Here is a 22,692-nt window from a genome sequence, read left to right as displayed (position 1 = left end):
TTTTAAATACATGTTTTTTATGGATCATATTCTATATTACTTTTATTTGTGTGGGTATATATATATGTACATATGAATAATTTAACTGTACAGATTAATTAGAGCATGTTAAGCTCTTCGTTCTGGTTTATCTTGACTTTTGATGGTAGTTTGCTTCTTTTTGCCTTTTTAGTACTTTCTAATTTTTTCTTATTTAATTCTTTCCAAAATGAATAATTTGTCTTCCAATTTCATCCTCTTTTACTTTTCAAACTTGAGAAGCTTGAATTTGGGACACATTGTATATACTTATGTATTTCAATAATTTATGAAGGCAGATCTTGTTCCATGTTCTTTGGCAAATTTTTGTCCTTCCTCTTATTTTCTATGAAGAATTCATTCCTTCATTCATCAACAAATAATTATTAAGCTCTTGTTGGATTTCAGGTGCTGTTCTGGGAACTTGTAGTACAGCAGTGAACAAAAGATACTGTCCTAGGTTGAGTTTATATTTTGGTTCCAATGATTGTTTATTGCTGTGGTAATTAATTTTCTAAAACTGAAAATAAAACTTTTTTATTAGTGAATATGATTTTATGAAATAATTATGAGGCATTCTAATAAAACTAAGAATACTTGTTTTCATTCCCACTCAAGTAAGATAGTAGTATGTTCAAAAATGACAAATACTTAAGCCATGGTTTTTATTATTTTTACATCTACCTTTTGTTGTTCTTTTAAATGGTTTTAATTAAAAATTATATTCTTATGTTTCTAATTTTTCTCCTCCAGAAACTGGCAGACCTTTCTCTTCGGATCCAACAAATTGAAACAACTCTCAACATTTTAGATGCAAAGGTTTGTATTTCTGAATAATTTATAATATAAACTTTGCTGTACATATATCAACTTTCTCAGTCATACTTTAATTGCATTTGGGAATGAATTCAATTTAATTCCTACATCTATGAAGTGGTATAGTATTTTGCTTTTTAAAAAATTTATTATAATTGCAAGGAAATGGTATTTATTATTCATTATGAACTACTAACTTCTTCTTTTCAAATGTACACATGGATTGAGATTTCTTTCATTATACTAGCCAAAAGCATAATGTGAGTAACATGTTAACAAGTTGAGCTGTTATGTATTTCACTTCATTTGATGGACAATTCAAAATTATTTTAATAGTTATCATTTAATAGTAGCACAATAAGTTATATAAAACTTTAAATGTTTCCAGAGCAAATTTTATAGACAATATCATTTTCCATTTTCAAGTATCTTAAATGCTAATGAAGAGTACTAATTTGATATCAGAGATTGCAGGAGTTAACTGGGGAAAATAGAAGACTGTTTTGATTTGAAAGCTTTAAGATTTAGATCATTAACAGGTATATTTTGTTATAACTTGGTTTCATTTTTAACATACATGTACATATTTTATATGTATATATTTTATAAAGAAAATAGTAGTATAGTGTTTCACTAGTATAATGTTTTGTGACTTTATCATTTTAAAAAATGTTATCCCATAAAAATGTGCAATTTTAATCAAACAGCATTACCCTATGTAAATTTATGATTACACAAATGGTATGCCTTTACTCCATGTACAAACAGAGAAACAACATGTATCCCATTTGTTTACAATAATAAAAAAAGGGAAAAAATGTGCAATTTTTATGTTTTCATGTATTAGTTAAAATTAACTTAAATTTTTAAAAATAACTAACAGTATTAAATATTTATGAGAAAGAATAAATGACAGTGTCTTTACAATAAGGATCAGAATATCTAATTTGTACTTTCTACATATTCCATGAACTTCAGCAACTATTGTTTCTTTTAGAATAGTTCTCTGGTTAGAAATTTAGAATACCTGGCCTTGAACATGCTCAGGATGTTCTCCTAGCAGCCATACTCACTTGAAACTATTTTGGCTATAGCCACCATGCTAAGTACTGCCTTCACTCAACAGTTCTCAATGAATATTACTGCTTGAGATCTTATTACCATTCATATTTTCATTATTCTTTATTGTGACTGTGTATCTTGTTTTAATACTTGGGGTATTCTCAAGAAGTTGGAATCCAAGGTCACAAAGTATGTTACCATGTAGATAAAGTAACTTCATTTATTTCCATGGCCATAGAATTAATTTTCAGAGTTACCCAGACATCTGACAAATATGTGTCATTGATTACCAGGATAAAATCAGGCAAGTTTTTGCACAGATCTTACAAATCTAACCTGAAGTCCTTAACTTCTGGTTGAAATGCTTAACCATTCTAGGTTGAAATACTATTGTGCTATTGTGTTTCATAATGGTGTTAATTATGAACCATTAACTGATGGTTAATCATACCCATATTTTGTGTATCAGAAACAATGCATTTTAGTAGCATTTAAAGAATTATTTATTTATTTATTTATTTATTTATTTATTTATTTATTTATTTATTTTGAGATGGTGTCTTGCTATATGTTGCCCAGCTTGACCTTGAATTCCTGGACTCCCAGGGTCCTCTTACCTTAGCCTCCCAAGTAGCTGCAACTTCAGGCATGCAATATTGTATTTGACATTAAAAAAAATGTTTAAAGAAAGGAAAACTTCTGTTTCATACATTAAGATGTAAAGATAAGAGTTTTTTGTATCCCAGATAATTAAAGCTTAAATTGTACTATAGAACACTTTTTGAAAACAAAGTATTTAAAATAACAATCATTTTATAACAACTTTGTAAATTCTTATTTCCAATTTATAGGTAAGAATTATTGAGGCACACAGCTTGTGAGTGGTAGAACTAGGACTGAAACTTAGACAGTCTGACTCTAAAACCTGTGTTCTTAGTCCTTATACCAGGAATCTCTACATTTTAAAGTAATTTCTGGGCAAAGAATGGTTATAAGCAAAATTACATTTGGGAAATTCTTCAAAAGTATTCTATTAGTGAATGTCTTTCAGTTTAGTTTATGACCTGGAAAATTCAGGTTGAGATTTTATGAGCCCATAAAACTTACATAAGCCTAAAATTCAAGACAACTCTCAGTAAAACACACACCTAAAAATTTACAGTATTTATTTATACACCTAGGATCATTCTCATGTACCAACACTAATTTGCTTTTCTCAGTTGTCATCTATCCCGGGCCTAGATGATGTCTCATTTGAAGTATCTCCTTTAAGTGTCACTAGTGTCACAAATGGATCACATTCTGAAACTACTTCAGAGATGTCACAGGTAAGTATTTAAATGGCAAGAAGTATGAGCAGATCTTGGTTGAACCTGATAGACCTAAGTAGCAGGTTGAAAGGAAAAAGTTAAATAAAAATGTTAAATTTTTAATACTAAAACTATAAAATAAAAAATGAAGTTTGAGGAAGAAAAAAGTAAGCTGTTAATTTTTTAATTTGTTTTTTGTTTCTTTTTAACATAGGATCCTGTCTTTTTTATTAGGTTAGGATATCTCCTTTTTATTTTTAAATTATAATTATTAACATGTTAATTGTACAAATTAATGAGTTTACTATGTCTTTTGTTATTTTGAAGGGCTTCCTGAAGTTAATATTTTCTTTGCCTCTAAAAAAGAGAATCAATCAATACAGGACTAGGAAGAACCTTGAATATAATTTTTTTTCAAGTTCAGTAGGAAATGTTCCTGATTTCTTTTAAGAAATGCACTTTTAAGTGTTTTATTAATATACAAATTTTAAACAAACACAGAAATAGAATAATACAATAAATACTCAAAAGCCCATTTCCCAAATTCACCAGTTAAGATTTTATCACAACTGCTTTATCTTTCTTTCTTTTTTTTTTTTTTATCATTTGCTGAAATGAATCCCATGCATCATGTCCTTTTACTCTTCCATAATTCCTTGACCATCTCTGAGAAATTTTACCCTTTTTTTTTTTTTTGTACCAGGGATTAAACTCAGAGGCAATTAACCACTGAGCCACATCCCCACTTCCTTTTTTTTAAAACTATCTCTTATTTTTAAACTATTTTTTTAGAATTTAACCTTTATTTTATTTATTTTTGTGTGATACTGAGGATCAAACCCAGTGCCTCACACATGCTAGGCAAGTGCTCTACCACTGAACTACAACCCCAGCCCAATATATTTTATTTTTGAGTCACGGTCTCACTGAGTTACTTAGGGCCTCACTAAATTGCTGAGGCTATCTTTGAACTCACAATCCTACTGCTTCAGCCTTCCGAGTTGCTGAGATTACATGTGTGTACCACTGTGCTCAGCAAATTTTGACATTTTCTTACATAATGCTTTTCTTAATTCCTTTATTCTACTTTATCATACAAAATGTAATTAACAATAGTTCCTGATATCCCTCTTGTTCCTCAATATATGTCCCAAGTACTAGCTGCCTGGGCATCACCTAAAGACTTGCAAGAAATGAATCTCATTCTCTACCACCTAACTGTTGAATCAGTCTACTTTTTTTGTTTGTTTGTTCTGGGGACTGAACCCAGGTGCACTTTACCACTGAGCTATATGCTCAGTCTTTTTTTTTTTTTTTTTTTTTTTTGAGACAGGCTCTTGCTAAGTTGTCAAGGCTGTCTTCAAACTTCCCATCCTCCTGCCTCAGCCTTCTGAGTCACTGAGTTTACAGATGTGACCATACCCCACCAGAAAATTATTTTTTTAACAGAACCCTTAGGTGATTTGTAGCTCTTAAATTTTGAGAGTTACTTTTCATGGGGTATTTTTTAGATCATGATGATGTTGATAATAATGTTAATAGCTAACAAAGGGTGCTCATTGTATATCCAGGCATGCATAAGTACTTTTCATAAATTATCTCAGTTCTCACAAGAGACATAAAATACAAATGCAGTCAACCCTGTGTACTCATGGGTTCTGTATCCTTGAATTCAAGAATTACAGATTGAAAGTATTTTAACAATTACATCTATACCAAACACTTATGGACTTTTCTTGTTATTATTCCCTAAACATTACAACAATTATTTACATGACATTTACATTGTATTAGTATTATAATTAATGTATTAAAGTATACCGGAGGATGTAGATATGCAAATGCTATGTCATTTTATATAAGTGACTTGAACATCCATGTATTTTATTATCCTCGGTCATCCTGGGACCAATTTCCCATAAATACTGAAGGACAGTGTATGGTATTATCAGTCCTACTTTACAGAGGTACAAAAAGGTTAAGTACTTAGGGCAAATGATAATGCAAGAGCTAGAATTTTCACCCAGGAAGTCTGATGCCAAGAGTTCTAGCTCTTACCTACTACACTGTACTAAACTATTTCTAGTACTGTGTTTAATCCATTATATATATAAACGTGTGGTACAAGGCCCTGTGAGATAAGCCATTATGTTTAGATAGGGTGTGTGCTGTGGATTAGATGATCATTTACTTAACAATTAGCTATTAGAGAATTTAACCTTCATTTAATTAATAAGTTTCATTATGACCACTGGAATATAAATATAATACTTAAGAGGATATCCAAATGTTGTAAAGAAATTTAACTTTTACAAGTTTCCTCAATTAAATATAGACCACTCTTTTTCTAAAGCAAGACATCTGTAAAGAGTATTAAGAAAATATTTCCATTCTACCTACTATACATTCTTTAGTGCATAAAGTTGTCATGTGTTCATTTAATATTTTTAAATGGTATCCATCTAACTTTGAGTATTAATTTTTCAGGTGCTATTAAAAATGCAATCTGTAATATATATTTTAGAACTTTTATACAGTTGTGTGTTGGTCCTTGCCTATTTAAGGTTCAAAACATTACCAATAATCACAGCTGCTTTTCAGTAATCACCTGTTAAATCTGACAATTTTATTTTAAAATTTTGTAATAATTAAGAGGATTTATGAAGTTCTGTTGGCTACCTGGATTTAAAAAAAAAATTTATGATGAAGTTTTGTGTTCAGCATGCTATTTTTTTTTTTCTCCTGTACTAAGGATGAACCCAGGGCCTCACACATGCTAGGCAAGTTCTCTCCACTGAGCCACATCCCCAGCCCATTTTGAATTTTACTTTGAGGCATGGTTTGACTGAGTTTCCCAGACTGACCTTGAACATGTGATCCTCCCAAGTTGTTGGGGTCACAAGTGTGTGCCACTGCACCTGGCTGTTCAGCATGTTCTTAATATTCATATCAACTTCTGTTTTTCTTCATTGTTTTTAATTGATATATTTTATGTCAGATATTTTGAAATGATCTTAAATTTTGCTTTATACAGTTTCCATTGATAGTATAATCAACTCAGTTATCATATAAAGAATAATTATGCACTTAAAAATCATCCATTTATCACTATCCATAATCTATATATAAGCAAAGACCTAAGGTTTGTATTCTGATTTTTCTTCAACTTTAATTTCATGGTTCAGCTCTTGTCACTGTTCACAGTAGAGCATCCAGTTATACAGTTTGGAATTAAGAATAAAATGAAGGATAGTTGAGAGATACGATAGATGATTTAATAGGTCATTCATGTAAGCAAAGGTGCAAGACATTACTTAATTAAACCTTGTTGAAGCCTTGATTACTAGGCAGAAGTTAACAGCCGAGAGTTGAAAATTGACTGAAATGTAGTTCTTATTTGCTCCATTCTGCTGTTATATGAGTTTGTCCATAAAATAAAATTTAAAAACTTGAATCTTATTTTTGATTTTTTATTCAATTAACAGCATTTTGGACTTTTTATATTTAATTATATTGCAAATGAATACTATATATACATATATATATATATACACACACCCCCTCACTCACTTTTGTAATATTTAAAGTATCATATAATAGGAGAAACCTAAAGGATGATTGGATGTTTTATTTGCTTCAGAGTTCTTGACAGGTTTAGTTTATATTTGAATTATCTGAGGCAAACCTTAAGACACAACTGACATTCAAATTCTAAAGACTATGAAATTTAAAAATATTGATCTATCTATATTTTAGTATATTCATCGAGACTTAAAATTGATTTCATTTGTTAAAGAAATTCCTCCTAACGCTTATATGCCGATACTAAGTGAGATTAACAAAAGTAACTTACTCTAAATGTTCAGTTTGAAAGAAAAAAAATCAAGTACCATGTCCAGGTAGTCAGCCTGGTGCTTAGGGAAGATGAGATTCTGCTGTGGTCAAGCTTCAGTTAACATGGTATCATTCGAAGTGAGCACTGCCTGTGGGACAAAAGCGTCCTTGTCTAAAAGACCATTCCCCAGTATTTCTCATTGTAAGTAGATATTAGTATTTAGTCTTATCCATTCTGTGGGCAGTATTTCCATCTATAACTGAAATGTACAAAACCAAATAATTTTGACTGAGAAGCTGAGTTTTCTCCCACAAAATCTCCAGGCATTGCTTTCTAAAAAATTAGAATAGTCATTCCAGTAAGAATAATATAATTTATTATGTATCAGAAAGAAATGGAAATGGACTCTAATTTAATAAATAAGGAGTTTCAATAGTATAGATCATAGATACCTCGGAAATCAATTCACTGTTAGAATTGAAAAATTGAGAGATCAAATAGTTTTATTAGTTCATTTAAAGTTTTATTAACGTAATATATCCCTCTATAATTCATGTTTTATATCAACACCCTGATAACATGTAAAGCAGGATTAAATTTTTTTAAATGCCATGAATATATTTTGCATTTTAAGAAATAATGTATTGTTGATATTAAATGTAGCTTCCTCTGAAGTCCTAGTTAAGTATTTATAGATATTTAGAAATATATCCCATAATTAAATTATTGGTATTTAAATTTAGAATTTTTTTTCTAATATTTATTGCCTTATAATTAAAAAAAGAAACATCCCTTGTAAGTAACATGATAGACCCCTTTTGTGAATTGTCTAAAGATTTACACGAAATACTCTCTACAGCAGAACAGTACACAAGACTCTGGACCACAGGAAAGTGAAGTATCATCAGAAAATATCTTAACTGTAGCCAAGGATCCAAGATATGCCAGATATCTCAAAATGGTTCAAGTGGTAAGCTAATTTGGTCTGTCTTCTCTGTCTAGCAGCCTCATTTGAAATTCTTAACCCTGGAGGTTTCATTGTTATTTTTTCAATCTGAGCAAACTGCTAAACCGACTGACCAAGTTTTCCAGTCTCTTAATTCTTTCCTATTTTAATTAATACCCTCATAAAAAGTAACCAGAAGTCACCATCTTTCTCATTGAAACTGATTACACTGCAAATTAACATCGTTTAAATATAGATTTATGTAGTTAGTTTTGCTTTACACAAAGTTTCACTACAAAACTTGGATGTATTAGAAAGAAATGGACTATTCATTTGGTAAATCATATGATTAGCTTAATCCCCATCTGCTAGCACAAATAATATTTTAAATGTATTTTATTCTGATGTTTGTCTATCAATGATTTGGTTTATAGAAAAGTCTTTGGGCCATATAACGTAATGCTTTTAATACTATATGACTTCAGAATCATTTTTTTCTAAGAGATTAACATGGTATGATATAAAAAATATTTGCAGTTGTCTATAGTAGCAGAAGTTAATTTTTTTTCATGCCTATAGAAGGTCATCCTGCTAGTGGTTGAAAGAATATCATTTTTTTTGTTAATTAAAAAAATTAATGCTTTTATAACATTCTGTTATCAAGCAAAAAAAGTACTAATACCAAAGGCTGAAGACAGATTCATTGGCTGTCCATGGCATTATTTATCACCAAAATAATTTTAAAAGCAAGTATTTCTCTTAATAACCAGAAAGAGTATATTGGCTAATTTAGAAACCACAATGAGGGAAAGGAAAAGTATATTTACTTTATGTAACAGAAGAAGTAGATTTGTTACTGTTATCATTTTCATTGACAGTCGTACCCTGGGCTCTAGATTTCAGAACAAAACAGACTTTGGGATGAAAATATATACAATTCTTTATTTAGTAAGAATAAAACAAAGTTAATTTGATTATGAATATAGTGAATACATTTTTAAAGCTAGAACCCAGGAAAGCCTAAGCTTGAAAGATAGACTCTTAAAAAATGTGTGACTCTTTCAAATAAAAGAAAAAGTTTCAAAAGTGACTTAAAAAACTTTTTATGGCCTAATCATTCTAAAATAGGAAACAGGAATATTTACTTAATATCTATAAGAACACCCAGAAATCTTTTGTGAAAGGCTATATTTTCTATTATTCAGTAGTCCCTACTTCTCCACAGTTTCACCTTCCAGTTTCAGTTAATCACAGTCAGCTTCCATCAGAAAATATTAAAAATTTGAGAAATAATTTATAAGTTCAATTGCATGCCATTCTGATGCCATCCCACTTGGGATGTGAATTATCCATTTGTCCAGCTGTGTATGCTACCTATTAGTCAATTTGTGGGTGTCTTGGTTATCAGACTGACTTGTTACAGTATTGCAGTGCTTATATACAGAGCATGCACTGGGAGTTTCATACCCCTATGAATAAGGGGGGATTATCACTATTTGTTATTCTACAGATATTTATTAAATGCTTACTTGAAGATGCTATTAGGTATCGTGTAGATCTATTCAGCCAGTGAATGATTCCCAATCCAAGGTTAGGGTTGTGGCTCAGTGATAGAGTGCTTGCCTAGCATGTGTGTGGCACTGGGTTCAATCATCAGCACTGCATAAAAATAAATAAATAAATAAAATAAAGGTATTGTGTCCATCTACTAAAAAAAAAAAAAAATTCCCAAACTCACTTGCAATTTTTACTTTTGTTATTAATTATTAAACAAGTTCTGTTGCTTTCCAGTGTTAGTGTGTGTGTGTGTGTTTATAAGATGACCTTTTAAATATTAATTTTTGTGCTGGAGAAGATATGGAGAAAAAGGAACACTTTTGCACTGTTTATGGGTTTGTAAATTAGAACAACCACTATGAAAATCAGTATGGAGGTTCCTCAAAAAAATATGCATGAACTACCACATGACCCATTTCTGTTTATCCTATAGAATTGGAGGGCTGGGGAGATAGCTCAGTCGGTAGAGTGCTTGCCTTGCAAGCACAGACCCTGGGTTCGATTCCCAGCACCGCAAAAAAAAAAAAAAAAAAAAAAGAATTGGAGTCATTATACTATAGTGATACATGCATTCCCCATTTTTATAGCAGTATAATTCACAATAGCCAAACTAATGGAATCAGCCTAGGTAGCCATCAGCAGATGAATGGATAAAAAAAACATGTGGTAAACATGCACACTGTAATTTTATTCATCCATAAAGAAGAATGAAATTTGTCATTTGCAGGAAAATAAATGGAACTTGAGACTATTATGTTAAGTGAAATAAGCAAAACTCAGAAGGTCAAGGGTCACATGTTTTCTCTCAAGTGGAAGCTAGAGAGGAAAAAGGAAATGAAAAGTGGGGGTGGATGGGGAATATCATGAAAATCAAAGGGACATCAATAGAGGGAAGTGTCCCAATAGTCGGGAGGAAGGAAAGAGGAGAAGTGCTGGGGAGTGATATCAGTCAAATTATATTGTTATATTGTGTACACATATGAATATGTAACAACAAATTCCATCAATATGTACACCTATAATCCATCAATAAAAATGTGGAAAGAAAAAAAATGTGTATCAACTAAAAACTCATTTTTCTAATCATATGGCTTATCATCCCACTAAGAATGAAAGCCAAAGTCCTTTACAGGCCCATGAGATAGGTTTCCCTACCATTTAGCTACCTTTTATCTTGCTTTTTATATTTTTTATTTTTATTCTTTTTAGATATACATGACAGTAGAGTATATTTTGACATATTATACATACATGTATTTTGACATATTATATATACATGGAATATAACTTTCCATTCTTGTAGTTGTACATGATGTGGAGTTACACTGGTCTGAACATAGGAAGGTGTCTGCCCATTTCGTTCTGCTGTCTTTCCTATTCCCATCCTCCCTCCCTTCCCTTCAATTCACTTTGTCTAATCCAAAGAACTTCTATTCTCCCCCCACACACACCCTCCTTTATTGTGTGTTAGCATTCATATATCAGAGAGAACATTTGGCCTTTGTTTTTTGAGAATTGGCTTATTTCACTTGGCATAATATACTCCAGTTTCATCCACTTACCGGCAAATGCCATAATTTCATTCTTCTTTATGACTGAATAATATTCAAAATAATAATAATATTCTAAAAATCTTTACCTTCCTAATCTTATATCCTCACTCAGCTCTAGCTTTTCTGGCCTCCTTGATGTTCGTTGAATAACTAAATGGGCATTCTCTTATTTGAGTGCCTTCATATCAGCTGTTTTCTTTGCTAGAAACACTTTTCCTCAAATATCATCATGGTTTGCCCTTCCTTCAATTCTTTTATTCAGATATCTTCCAAGTGAGGTCTTCCTTGGCCACCATACTTTAAATTACAGAGACTTCTGGCCCTATTCCCTTTATGCCTTCCCTGCTATGGTTTTCAGACTTAGAAACTTCTAACATGCATGTTCCTGGGTTCCACTCTTGGAATCTCTGAAATTGTAACTTGGATCTAGATCATATGCATTTGAAAAAAAAAATAAACAGGTCTTCTGAGTAAGAAATGCTTAAAAATATTTTAAGCTGTATAAATACCATTTTTTTTTTTTTACTTTAAAGCATTTAAGAAAATTTTTAGTTTTATTAAAAACAAACAAACCCTTTCTAGTAGTACTTGACAACTCTATCCTTTTGGCTAGTGTCCTTGAGACTGAGTAGGGATTCAATTTTATCTGTCTTAGACTTTTCCTGTTTTAGACAGATTTTCCTGTTTTAAGCTCTTTGCCTCCCTCCAGCCTTAGGTGAGTGTATTTTTATGTCCTAAACATTTCTAGGGTTCTGGAGGTACTGCTTCTTCATGGTGTCTCCTTTTAATTTTTATACATTGTGGTTCATATATGTCTCTTAATCATTGAAGTTGGAGGTTGTGTTCTATTTCTAATAGTTTGGGGCTGATTATCAAAGAGAAGCAATATCTTTACACTGCCATCCTAAAACTGGAAGTTCATCCAAGTTAAATTCAATTTTATTGGTTTTAGTTTATTTTGCCAACCTGTATCCCAGAATCTTATTACCCAACTTTTTATTTCCTAGTGCTCCCTGTCCTGAATTCCATTGTTCAATCAGACAAAACCACAAATCTTTCCCTATGTAAGCAGCTCTATGCTTTTCCATCTCTGAATCTAGGTTCCTCTTCTCTTGATTATTACATGTCCAAATTTTACTCATATAACATGTTCTGATGAATGCGTCTATGAAATCATCTCAGATTCTGAACCCACCCACAAAGCTAACCATATTGACCTATCCAATCACTGGTTCTATTTATTAAGGTATTTGTTACTTCATGCCTTTTTCTATAATTATTTTTATTTATTTTTATTTCCCTAGTTAAAATAGGAACCATGAGAGGAAGACCAGTGTCTTGATTAATCTTTGTATTCACTTTAGCTCTTTAGCCAGAAAGGTACTTCATAAGTATATTTCAGTGGATTATGTAATCCTGCATACAAACTCTCCTTCCCAGCTTTGTGTCACCTGGAAGTGTATAAATACATTACTTCTTCAAGTTACTGATTTTAAATGTTTTATAGGCCCAACCCAAGAATAGATCAAATAGATGTCTTCCTCAAAATTAACGTGAATCTGCTAATCATCATTATTTAGGTTGTGATTATTAAACAACATATAAATACACCATTTCTCCTGTTTCTTGAGTATATCATGAGTGACTGTCAAAATTGAAACTGGAACAGATGACAGTACCACCTGTTTAGCCTCACAGAAGTGTTAGAGACTCATTATGCTGGGCACAGTGATGCTGCCTAGCAGCTCTGGAGGCTGAGGCAGGAGAATCACAAGTTCAAAGCTAGCCTCAGCAATTTAGTGAGGCTCTAAGCAACTTAGCAAGACCTTGTCTCTAAATTGAAAAAAAAGGGGGTGGGGGGGTTGGGGATGTGGCTCAGTGGTTTGCCCCTGGGTTCAATCCCTAGTATCAGAAAAAAAAAAAAAAAATTATAAGCCATGCTATTGACTCATTCCATTTTTCTCAGTCACATGGAAGATTCTAAATAGTTTTGTGTCTATACTCCAGAATGGTGGTATACCTTCCTGTTTTCCATGTTCGTCTTCTAATCAATTGTTCATTGTGCTAAGCTGGTTCAAGTTCTTGAGTGTGACTTAGAACAGTGTTCAGAGAGTTAAAACATTTTCAACTGCTGGCCCTAAGAAGGAGTCTAACTCCAGATCATTCCAGAAGGCATCATTATTACAAATTGCCTTATCATTAGTGAGAAGTGTTTTTGCTTTCCCTGTAAGATTGCAAATTTCATTAAAATTCCCAAATTTTATCAGAGAACGACTAAGATTTCTCTTTCATACCCACCACTTAAAATTTAGTTTTAGTTGTTACTGTAGAAAAAAACATCAGAATAGTGAGTCATACTTTGTTGATATTATTTTGAGTAGTTTATTACCCATTGTATGTATTATCATAGGTTATTGAAGGTGAGTTTTAGAAGCTACATTGCAGCAGTTAGGAAATTGTTTACATTATCAAAAAGAAAGGCGGCTTGGTGTCAAAAAACCAAAACCTGTCTTTAAGAAAAATATCACTTGTTTATACTAACAGTATAAAAATCTATTCCTGAGATCCTAAAAATCAGCATCTCTGTACCCTCAAAAGGTAATTAGCAGTGCTGCATGGTCTCTTACCTCCGGGGACACTACTATGATTAATTTCTTTTTCAGTACCTTTATATTCTTTTCACTTAAAAATATGAGTTCTCCCTCCTTAAGTATATCTATAATTCTGTTTATACTGTTTATCTTTTTCCAAAGGGTAATATTCTTCTACTTTGCATCTTGGTACTCCCTAGCACCTCAACAATCTTATGATATTTTCTCCCATATCCTTCCTGAATTATTCTTCATCTCTAATAATAGAATACAAAAGTATATTTCTCAAGCCCTTTCAACTTTTCCTCTAATATAAAAGGCTTAAATATTGCAGATCATCTATGTAGTGGTCATTTAATCTTTTGGTTTTCTCCTGATATCAGGATGAACAAGAATCTTTTGGGCCTTTCTCCTTAAGCATCTGTGTGAATTTCCTCTTCCTTGGTCCTAGATCCTTCCTAGAATGCCTTTGATAGTTGTCCTGCCTCATTACATACCTATAAATCTATTTTAGAGTCTAATAATTTAAACCATTCAATTAATATAAACCCCTTTAAATAAAACCAACAGTCTTTTCACTTGTCTCACAAGTACCAGTTAATAGAGCAATAAGCAATACTTTGCTTTTTGGTCTCCATGCCTTTTTCTGTTACACCTGGATTACTGCCCTCTGTGAGACATAAGAATGATGAAAGTTCCAGAAAGTAGTTTCTGGGAGAAAATTTGAATGCATAGGAGTGTACTTAAATCTTTACTCTGTATTTCTGAAATGCAACATACTATATTTTCTGCACTTTATCATATATTCTTTGTAAGACCATGTTCGGTTCATGTCACCTCTCAGGGCCTTAGTTTCCTTACACATATGAACTCTGAAGTTCCTTCTGTATTCATGATCTATTAATTGATCCTCAGATTTGGATCTTGTTATTAATGAAAGTTCCTGGAACACCTGCTGGCATTTTCTGATTTTTTTTTTTTTCCTTTTTAAGCAAGTTTTACACAAGATTTTTCAGTGAGTAATACTGTTGTGTTCCAAATGTGGCAGATAATTGATTCTGATTTAATGTTTGTTGTCATAATAGTGCAGCACAAGCCTTTACTAAATTACATATTGCTTTTATAACTTAACTGGAATTGTGTACATAGATCACTTTTCCAACAATTCTTCCCTTTTTACTGGCAGAGCTTGGTGAATCCTTTGCCAGTAATAAATTGTGCATTGGGAAAGTCCAACTTCCACATTAAGAAGCTAATGACTTGTATTTTTTGAAACCATATTTGCCAAACCAGTCTCTTCGGACACTTAGACTTTTTTAAAGCTCTATTTTCTTTGGCTTGCTTAAAATGTGAATTGAATAATCTCTTTGGTTCTGGTGGTTCTGATGCATCTGTTGCCAGCAGTGGATATTGGCCTGAGGAAATGTGACTTCCATTACCTAAGGACACAGAGGCTGCAAATGAATATTAAAGATGTTCATCAAGAGGTTATGCACCTTGGAACTGGTGAAACTATAGTCAAGCATGAAGTAGGGTGCTCTTTAGATATCAACCAAGATGTAATTACTGTAAGAGTAAAGTCTTTCAAACCTTTTTTTGATTTCTGACTAGAATGTGACTTTTCCATGGCTTAGAAAACTTCAGAGTAGGTTCCTTGTCATCAATCAATGTATAGTCAAAAGGAGTAGTTACTGGTTCGTATGTAATACAAATGTAAAAAACACTGTTACAGATTGAGTTTAATAACTATAAGTTATTTCATTTTTCATTTTCAAAAATGTTATGTGAACATAATATGTATTTAACTTCTTTTATAATACCTGAAGTTTACTAATCAATATCAAGGTCAATGCTTTTCTAATACATGAGCATTTGGAGGATTGGAGCACAATTTTTGTGATTTTTTTTTTTAAGCTTTATGCTGTTCATTGAAAATAAAAACCACATATCAAATGACTTGATTTTCTATATGAATGTAAAGATGCAAATTAACATTCATATGTTTAATAATTTCATTTAGCCAGCTTTGAATATTTTCTGAAAGAAAATTTTATCCTTTCCATCAACTAAATGATTCGCTAGGTCTGTTTGGCTATAAGTGAATAAAGACACAAAGCTTAGTAGTAACTGTGAGTTGGGATAAATGGAACTCCAGTGACCTCCAAAAATTATTCCTCCTTCCTTTGTATTCTGTCATATATTAAGTCAAGGTGGTTTAGATAAAGCTTTCCCCTAAGTAGAAAACTCTGTAGTTAGCCATCTGCAATGTTACCTATGATTTGCTGTGGCCTGACTATCCAGAAACCATCGCCTGACAATCCAGAAAACCTAAAATCAGAGAATATTTTGTCAAAGAACCATAAAAATTATTCTCTGCCGCAGTGAACTATCCTCTAAGGAAACCATGTGTGATGAATTATTACGCCAGTTTTACAAATCATGATTTTTAAAATCATTTTGGCTGCCTTTTTAATCCTCTACATGTTGCCTTGAAAGTTAGGGAGACCTGAACAGGTCATAGTCTGAACAAATTTAATCTTAGGTTTAATTTAAATTATTTATTTTCCCTTTTAGGTATTTGATTATTCTTTTAAAAATTATTATGAATGTTTGTTAGCAGTAAACAATTATACCGCTAAGTTCAGATTTTATAGTCTTGCTTTTCCTGGTATGTGATAACAATAGAAGATGATAGAAAAGTACTTGCCATGTAGTTAGCAGGTAGTACTAAGTTATGTGGTTGTCCATATTTATTAAGTAATATCATTTGTGTTTCCCTTGATTCCTCATCTGTTCTTCTTCACAAATTTCACTGTTGCCAGTCATACAGCTCAGAATATTTTAATACTAATATGACATCTTTTTTATTATAGCTGTCCTTAGGTACATAAAAGTGTTAACTTGTGAATAAGTTGTTTTCAGAAACTAGTTTTTTTACCATAACTTTTTTGGTTTATGGTGCCTAATGTCTCTGGAAAATACATTTTGAATTGTGAACCTTAGTACATATTTGAAGAATAGTCACCTATCAACAAACTGGTGTTCATACACAGGTACCAGTCTCCATTAGAACTATAGATGGATATTTGGCTACTACACACTTAAGCTCTTTTTTTTTTTTTTTGTACTACATAATTAAAAAGTTAAGTGAAAAATACTTTTAAAGGAGAGTAAGTGAAACACAAGAAACATGAAAATACAAAATAATCTTTAAACAATAACTGATAAGGTAATAAATTTAGGATGCTAAATTTGTCAAATAAATAAATTTAGGATGCTAAATTTTATACTAAATTTTCTTTAGTATAAAAGTGTGTTTGATGAGAACTTCAGGAACTTATTCTCCAGATCATATTTTTGTATCACTGGTGGTATAGTTAAATTAATTTAGATAATAGAATAAATCAGACATAACTTTCCTATGTCCATATATGAATGCACAACCAGCATAACTCCACATTATATACAACCACAAAAATGGGAAGTTATAATCCATGGATGTATAATATGTCAAAATACATTCTACTGGCATGTATAACTAAAACAACAAGTTAAAAAATAATTTAGATAATGTGTAGGATGGCTTATCTTAAAATAATCCTTTTAAGCCAAGATATTTTGTTCTTGTTTATTTTATTTTTCTAAGTTCCTATAAAATTTACTTCATCTGCCTTAAATTCACCATATTATTATTATTCGTCTGTCCCCCACTCAAAAGAAATAAAGACAGAAGAACAAGCAAGCAAACACATAAGAGGGAACTTGTAGATTAGTTTATAATAGTTTTAAATTACACAGGAAGTTCTTTTAAATCATATAAATTGTAACAAATGAAGGGTATTAGCAGAATACTTTAACTCTGAACTTCATATCTTTCATTCCAAATCCTTTAAACAACTCCTTAACTCTGCAAGTTGTGACAAAAGGAACAACACTCACTGTTAAAGTTCCTAAGGAGGCTTCTGAGACTATGCAGTAGCAATAGCAGTTGTTATACTTTCTGAAGTGTGGGGTATAGTTTTTAAACTCTGATCCAATATTCATTTTTTAATTATCCATCTTCGATTTCTCAGTGCCTTTCTCTCCTTTACCACTGACCACCTCTGCCAGAAGTAAGGAATCTTACATAAAATTTTTCCAACTTGGTGAGGAAGAAATAATAACCATTTAAATTTAAGTAGTTACTTCCTTAGATTTTATTTATTTATTTATTTATTTAGCATAAAAGAGTAGGATTTATTTGAGAAGAAAAGAGAACAGAGCTTCCTGCAGGGGCAAGAGGGGACCCCATAGGAATTGCCCTTCTTAGGTTTACTCTTATTAGAAGTATCGAGCATCTCACTTTTACTATTAATTTTTTTTTTTTTTTTTTTTTTGGTCTAAGATTTTGGCTAATGAGGGGGAAAGTAAGGACTAGAGAAGCAAATGTGCTATAGTAAGGAAACAGGCTTACATCAGGAGAGAGAAATGCCTGAGGTTTCAGGAACTTGAACTTAAGGAAGGTATTTTTAGTACCACATCCATCCCCACCCTGCACTTTTTTTTTTTTTTTTTTTTTTTTTTTTCACATTGGGGATTGAACCCAGGGCACTCTACCACAGAACCACATCCCCAGCCCTTTTTTATCTGAAGATAAAGTCTTACTAGGTCAACGAGGCTGGCCTCTGACTTGTCATCTTCCTGCCTCAGCCTCCTGAGTTGCTAGATTTACAGGTATGTGCCACCACACTCAGTTTAAATACCACTTTCTGACAAGGATCTCAAATAGTGTAAGCATTCATAAGGGGGCGGGCATTCCTGGTTTGGAGGACAATTTGTATTTTTAGACCTACATATTGTTTACTCAAATTTTTCATAATATAGAGCAATATCCCAGATTTTCTTTTCTTTTTTCTATTCCAAGTTCACAAATGATTTTTATTTAGTTATTTGGTTAGACCATGAGCTGTTGACATTGTAATCAGATTCTGACCTTTAATTGTGATTCTGTAGCCACGGGAATGCCTAATCCTATCTTTCCTTAAAAGGGGACCTATAGATTCCTAATGGCTTTGTATGAGAGAATCATAATACACCTATTTAAACATAATACACCTATTTAAACACATTGTCACTGTTGGAAAATTAATTCAGAAATGAATATTCTGTTATTTAAATTGCTAAATAACTTTATAATCAATTACTAAGAGTTCTTCATAGTTTTATTGCTGTGTTTGTAGATACTTCTTTAAATCCTCTTGAACATGTAGTAATGTAACAGTGGTCTGCTTTATGCTTTAAATATAGCCCTTGCTGCTCTGCACTTTTATATTTAAAAGGACATATTTCTTTCTTTTCCTCCTCCTTCCTAGCCTCTCCCCATGCCTAATCTCAGGTGAAACAGGATTACCTTTCTTCCCATCCTAGGCAGAGTTATCTGTCCTTGAGCACATACCCACCACAGAAACAAAGTAATTCAGATGTGGAGATGGCACCAGAAGATCTCAGAAATGACTGTCTCCCAGATTAACAAGTGAATCACAACTTGGACAGAGAACATGTGGAATGTAGCCTTTGAATCGCCTATTAAAAACAAACCCTGTTCCCCTTGATGGGCAGAATCACAGCCTCTGGGACAGGAGTCCCCTGTGTTTCTCTTTGTTAGCAAAGCAATAGAAACTTTTTTTCCCCTTTTTCTCAAAACCATGTCCTCCTTTATTGGGTTGGCACTGGAGACAAGGGCCAAGCTTTCAGTACCAGTAATGTTTTCAAAAACTGAACAGGAGGCCATCTGAATTTATAGCACTCTTTATTTGAGTAGCAGATTCCATAATTTCTATTAATATTCTTTTGAGGTTTTTATTTCTAGAAAGTAAAAGTATAATAAAATTTAGAAAATTCTAATATTTAATTCTTGTTTCAGTAGGAAAATGTCATTTGAGCAAAATGAGGTATATATATGGAATGTTAATTAGCATATCAAAGCAAATCTTTTCATTTTAGATACTGTTTTTACATTAAAGAGGAGAGGAAAATGAGTCTTCCACAACCTCAAATACTCTTAAGTCAACAAATACTTGGAGCATTTGTAAATGTAAAAAAAATGCAAATGCAATACTCATATACTTTTTTGGATCATTAAGTCCTGATATTTAACATGTTACAAGTATATTAGTGGGGGGTAAATTAGTCACATGGAAAAATTGATGCAGCTTTATTTTGAATTGTCTCAGATTCAACAGATTCCTTACTTTTTGAAATAATTTTCTTAAATGTTTTTCTTCATAGTTCCTTATCCCTAAAAGGCACAGATATCCTGCTAAATGTATTTATTTATTTTATGAATAAAGCAACAGTAATTGCCTTGCCAACTTGCTAGGGTTCTGATCATGACCAGAATCTATTATTTTTTAAATTGCAGTATTGGGAATTGAACCCAGGTGTGCTTTACTTCTGAGCTACATCCAAGCCCTATTATATATTTATTTATTCACTTATTGAGACAGCATCTTGCTAAATTGGCAAGGCTGGCCTCTAACTTGCTGTCCTCCTGCTTCAACCTTCAGAGTTGCTGAGATTACAGCTGTCCACCACTGGGCCATCTTCATTTGCATTCATTTTTTTCATGTAAATTGTTCCTTCATCTTAAAGAAATCTGATGGCAGTCCATAAGAAAGTGTTTCTACTACAAACTCATCTTTTGGGATAATCCCTGAAAGAGGAATAATTTACTGTTAGCTTTCAAAGAAACCATTGTGTTTAGTACTAGTCAAGATTTATGAATTTTTTTGACCCACATATTGAAGTTCAACCCTTGATAGCAACAGTATCAGAGTGTAGCATTTTCTAATCTATCCAAGTCTTTAGAAATAAAACTTTACATTTTTAGGTAGCTATCTTGTTATAATGATGAAGAGATTTGTTTAAGTTAATTTTGTATGCCTTCCCTGAAAGTTTATAGATGGAGAAAAGATCGTTAAGTGTGTGGGGTTTTTTGTGTTATGATTTGTTCAGGAAATAATTATCTATTTTACATAATATTTTACCTGAAAAATTTGTCCTAAATATAATACCCTATAAAAATATTTCATAAAATGCAGCCTCTTTTAAAAATAGCACTATTGAAAGTCAAAGGCAAAGATATGGTTGAGTGCATTTCACTAAATTAAAGTAAAAGGAGCCTGATTGAAGGACTGACTGCCTTTTTCCAACCGATAGCATCTTTTAAAATTTCTGCTCATTATTATTATTATTATTGTTGTTCTAGATAGGGATAAAAACTTCATATTTTCCATTTTTCATAACTGAATTGTTGAATTCAAGCTCATAAAATGAGAGAAAAACTAAAATACAAGGAGCATTGTTTTATTATTTTAAAAAAGGAAAGTCATTTATCTGTTAATAGGAACTTACTTTTCTTCTAATCTAAAACTTTTTGAAAATTTCAACATGGTTTATAAAGAGACTTAGTAGCTTGGTTTTCATTAACACAGCAACAAATATATGTAAATATTGGCAGGCCTTTAAACCTCCAGACAGTTTTTGTGATATAAGAAACTAGTATTTAACCATTAGTGCTGCCATCATAATTTCATTAGTGTGGCTTCTTTACACACTTTCTCCAGTGACGCAAATACAGACGTGATTTTTTGGAACATCAGACTTATGGCTGCCTTCTCTCTTCTTCATTACTTATGTTGGACAAACTGCCGTTATCACTTGCCAAAAAAAATCCCACAGTTCAGTAGATTTTAGTTTTGAGGTCTCTCATGTCCTCCTTAGACCACCAGTAGCTTTGTCTCTTGGCGATTAGAAATTGGACACTTCTTTTTGATGTTTAGCAAACCAGGCTCTGTTACTTGACGTCTAAGGAAGAATATAGCAAAACAACCAATTTTCTAAGCAACATCACTGGAAACATTACAGCAAATCCCTTTGGAATGCATCCTTTGGAACAGAGGCCAAATTATTCTTTTTTTTTTTTTAATCAAGTTTTATGAGATTTGTACTAAGGTGTGATGATATGTCTCTCACAGGATAAAATATTAGAAGTTGTATATGTATTTTCCTTTTCCTATATCCATATACAGAAATAACTGAAGACTTCCTGAATTTTGGGTTTATCTGTACTCTTGTGCTGTAACCATTTACAAGAAACTAAGGTTAAAATATGGATATCCTTTCACTATGACCGATTCCCTGAGACTAATGTTTTGATAGGAAGCTTATCTAATTCCACCAATATCCCTATTCTCCATTATTCCCTTTCTATCACAATCCTCTCCTCTACCCCACACACACTTTGTTTGCTGTATTTCAGTAATTTTTTTCCAACCTCATTTCTTTTCCCTTTTGTTTTCTCAGCTTTGTAACTTATTTGTCTAACCTTTCCAATGATGTCCTGTGAATTATGGTAATTATAATAAATAAATCACATAATTGAGTTTGTACAAGCCCTTATACTGTCAAACCATAGTTAATAGAAGCTGAGAGGGTTTTTATTTTTTAAGAAGTATGACATACCTCTGCTCTTTTTCCTTTTAATCCTTAGCATTTCAGTGTTTTTCTTTTTATGAAATGTTCTGAAGTCTTAACTTCCCTGTTATCTTAGATAGTTGGATGACCATTTAATTATCAAGTTAAATTCTTTGTCGTTTAAGAAGTTAGCTTTCTCCTCTACTATTAAAATTAATTAATTTGTTATTTAGTAAATTTTGTTTTTAAATCTATTTTAAGTCTCGGTTCTAGGTAATGTATTTTAAAAATCTGTGCTCGTTTAATCTCTTGGTTTTTTAATTCCAAATGTAAGAGTCTATTAACGTTGCATACTGCTAAGCAAGTAGGCTTTTTCTTTTCTAATCTTTCATTTGTCCTTAAACTTTGTTACTGAAGGCCCAGAATTTTATCTTCCACCTTCTTTGTCTTCCAAACCTATCGTAATTCTCTCTTCAGAATATCATAAAGTTGTCTTGTGGAACAAGAGTACTTTCAAGGGTATGGTTTTGAAGAGAATTTTATGTTGGTG

At 32.0% G+C, this 22,692-nt stretch overlaps 1 protein-coding gene across 2 annotated transcripts in view; it reads left to right on the top strand.

Annotated features, from left to right (window-relative positions):
* Positions 1–22,692, top strand: part of WASHC3 (WASH complex subunit 3) — a 56,057-nt gene that overhangs the window by 20,526 nt on the left and 12,839 nt on the right. Inside the window, exons 3-5 of one of the 2 annotated variants that reach the window (XM_079140149.1) lie at positions 772–837; positions 3,117–3,224; positions 7,904–8,011. In XM_079140149.1, coding sequence (XP_078996275.1) covers positions 772–837; positions 3,117–3,224; positions 7,904–8,011 — 282 coding nt within the window. Of the gene's footprint in view, positions 1–771; positions 838–3,116; positions 3,225–7,900; positions 8,012–22,692 lie in introns of both variants that reach the window. The other variant, XM_079140148.1, reaches the window with a different exon arrangement.

This window comes from Sciurus vulgaris (genome assembly GCF_902686455.1).
Source record: "Sciurus vulgaris genome assembly, chromosome: 5".
Taxonomy (NCBI): domain Eukaryota; kingdom Metazoa; phylum Chordata; class Mammalia; order Rodentia; family Sciuridae; genus Sciurus; species Sciurus vulgaris.
Note: the sequence above shows the minus strand (reverse complement) of the source record. Positions and strands in the feature narration are given on the sequence as shown.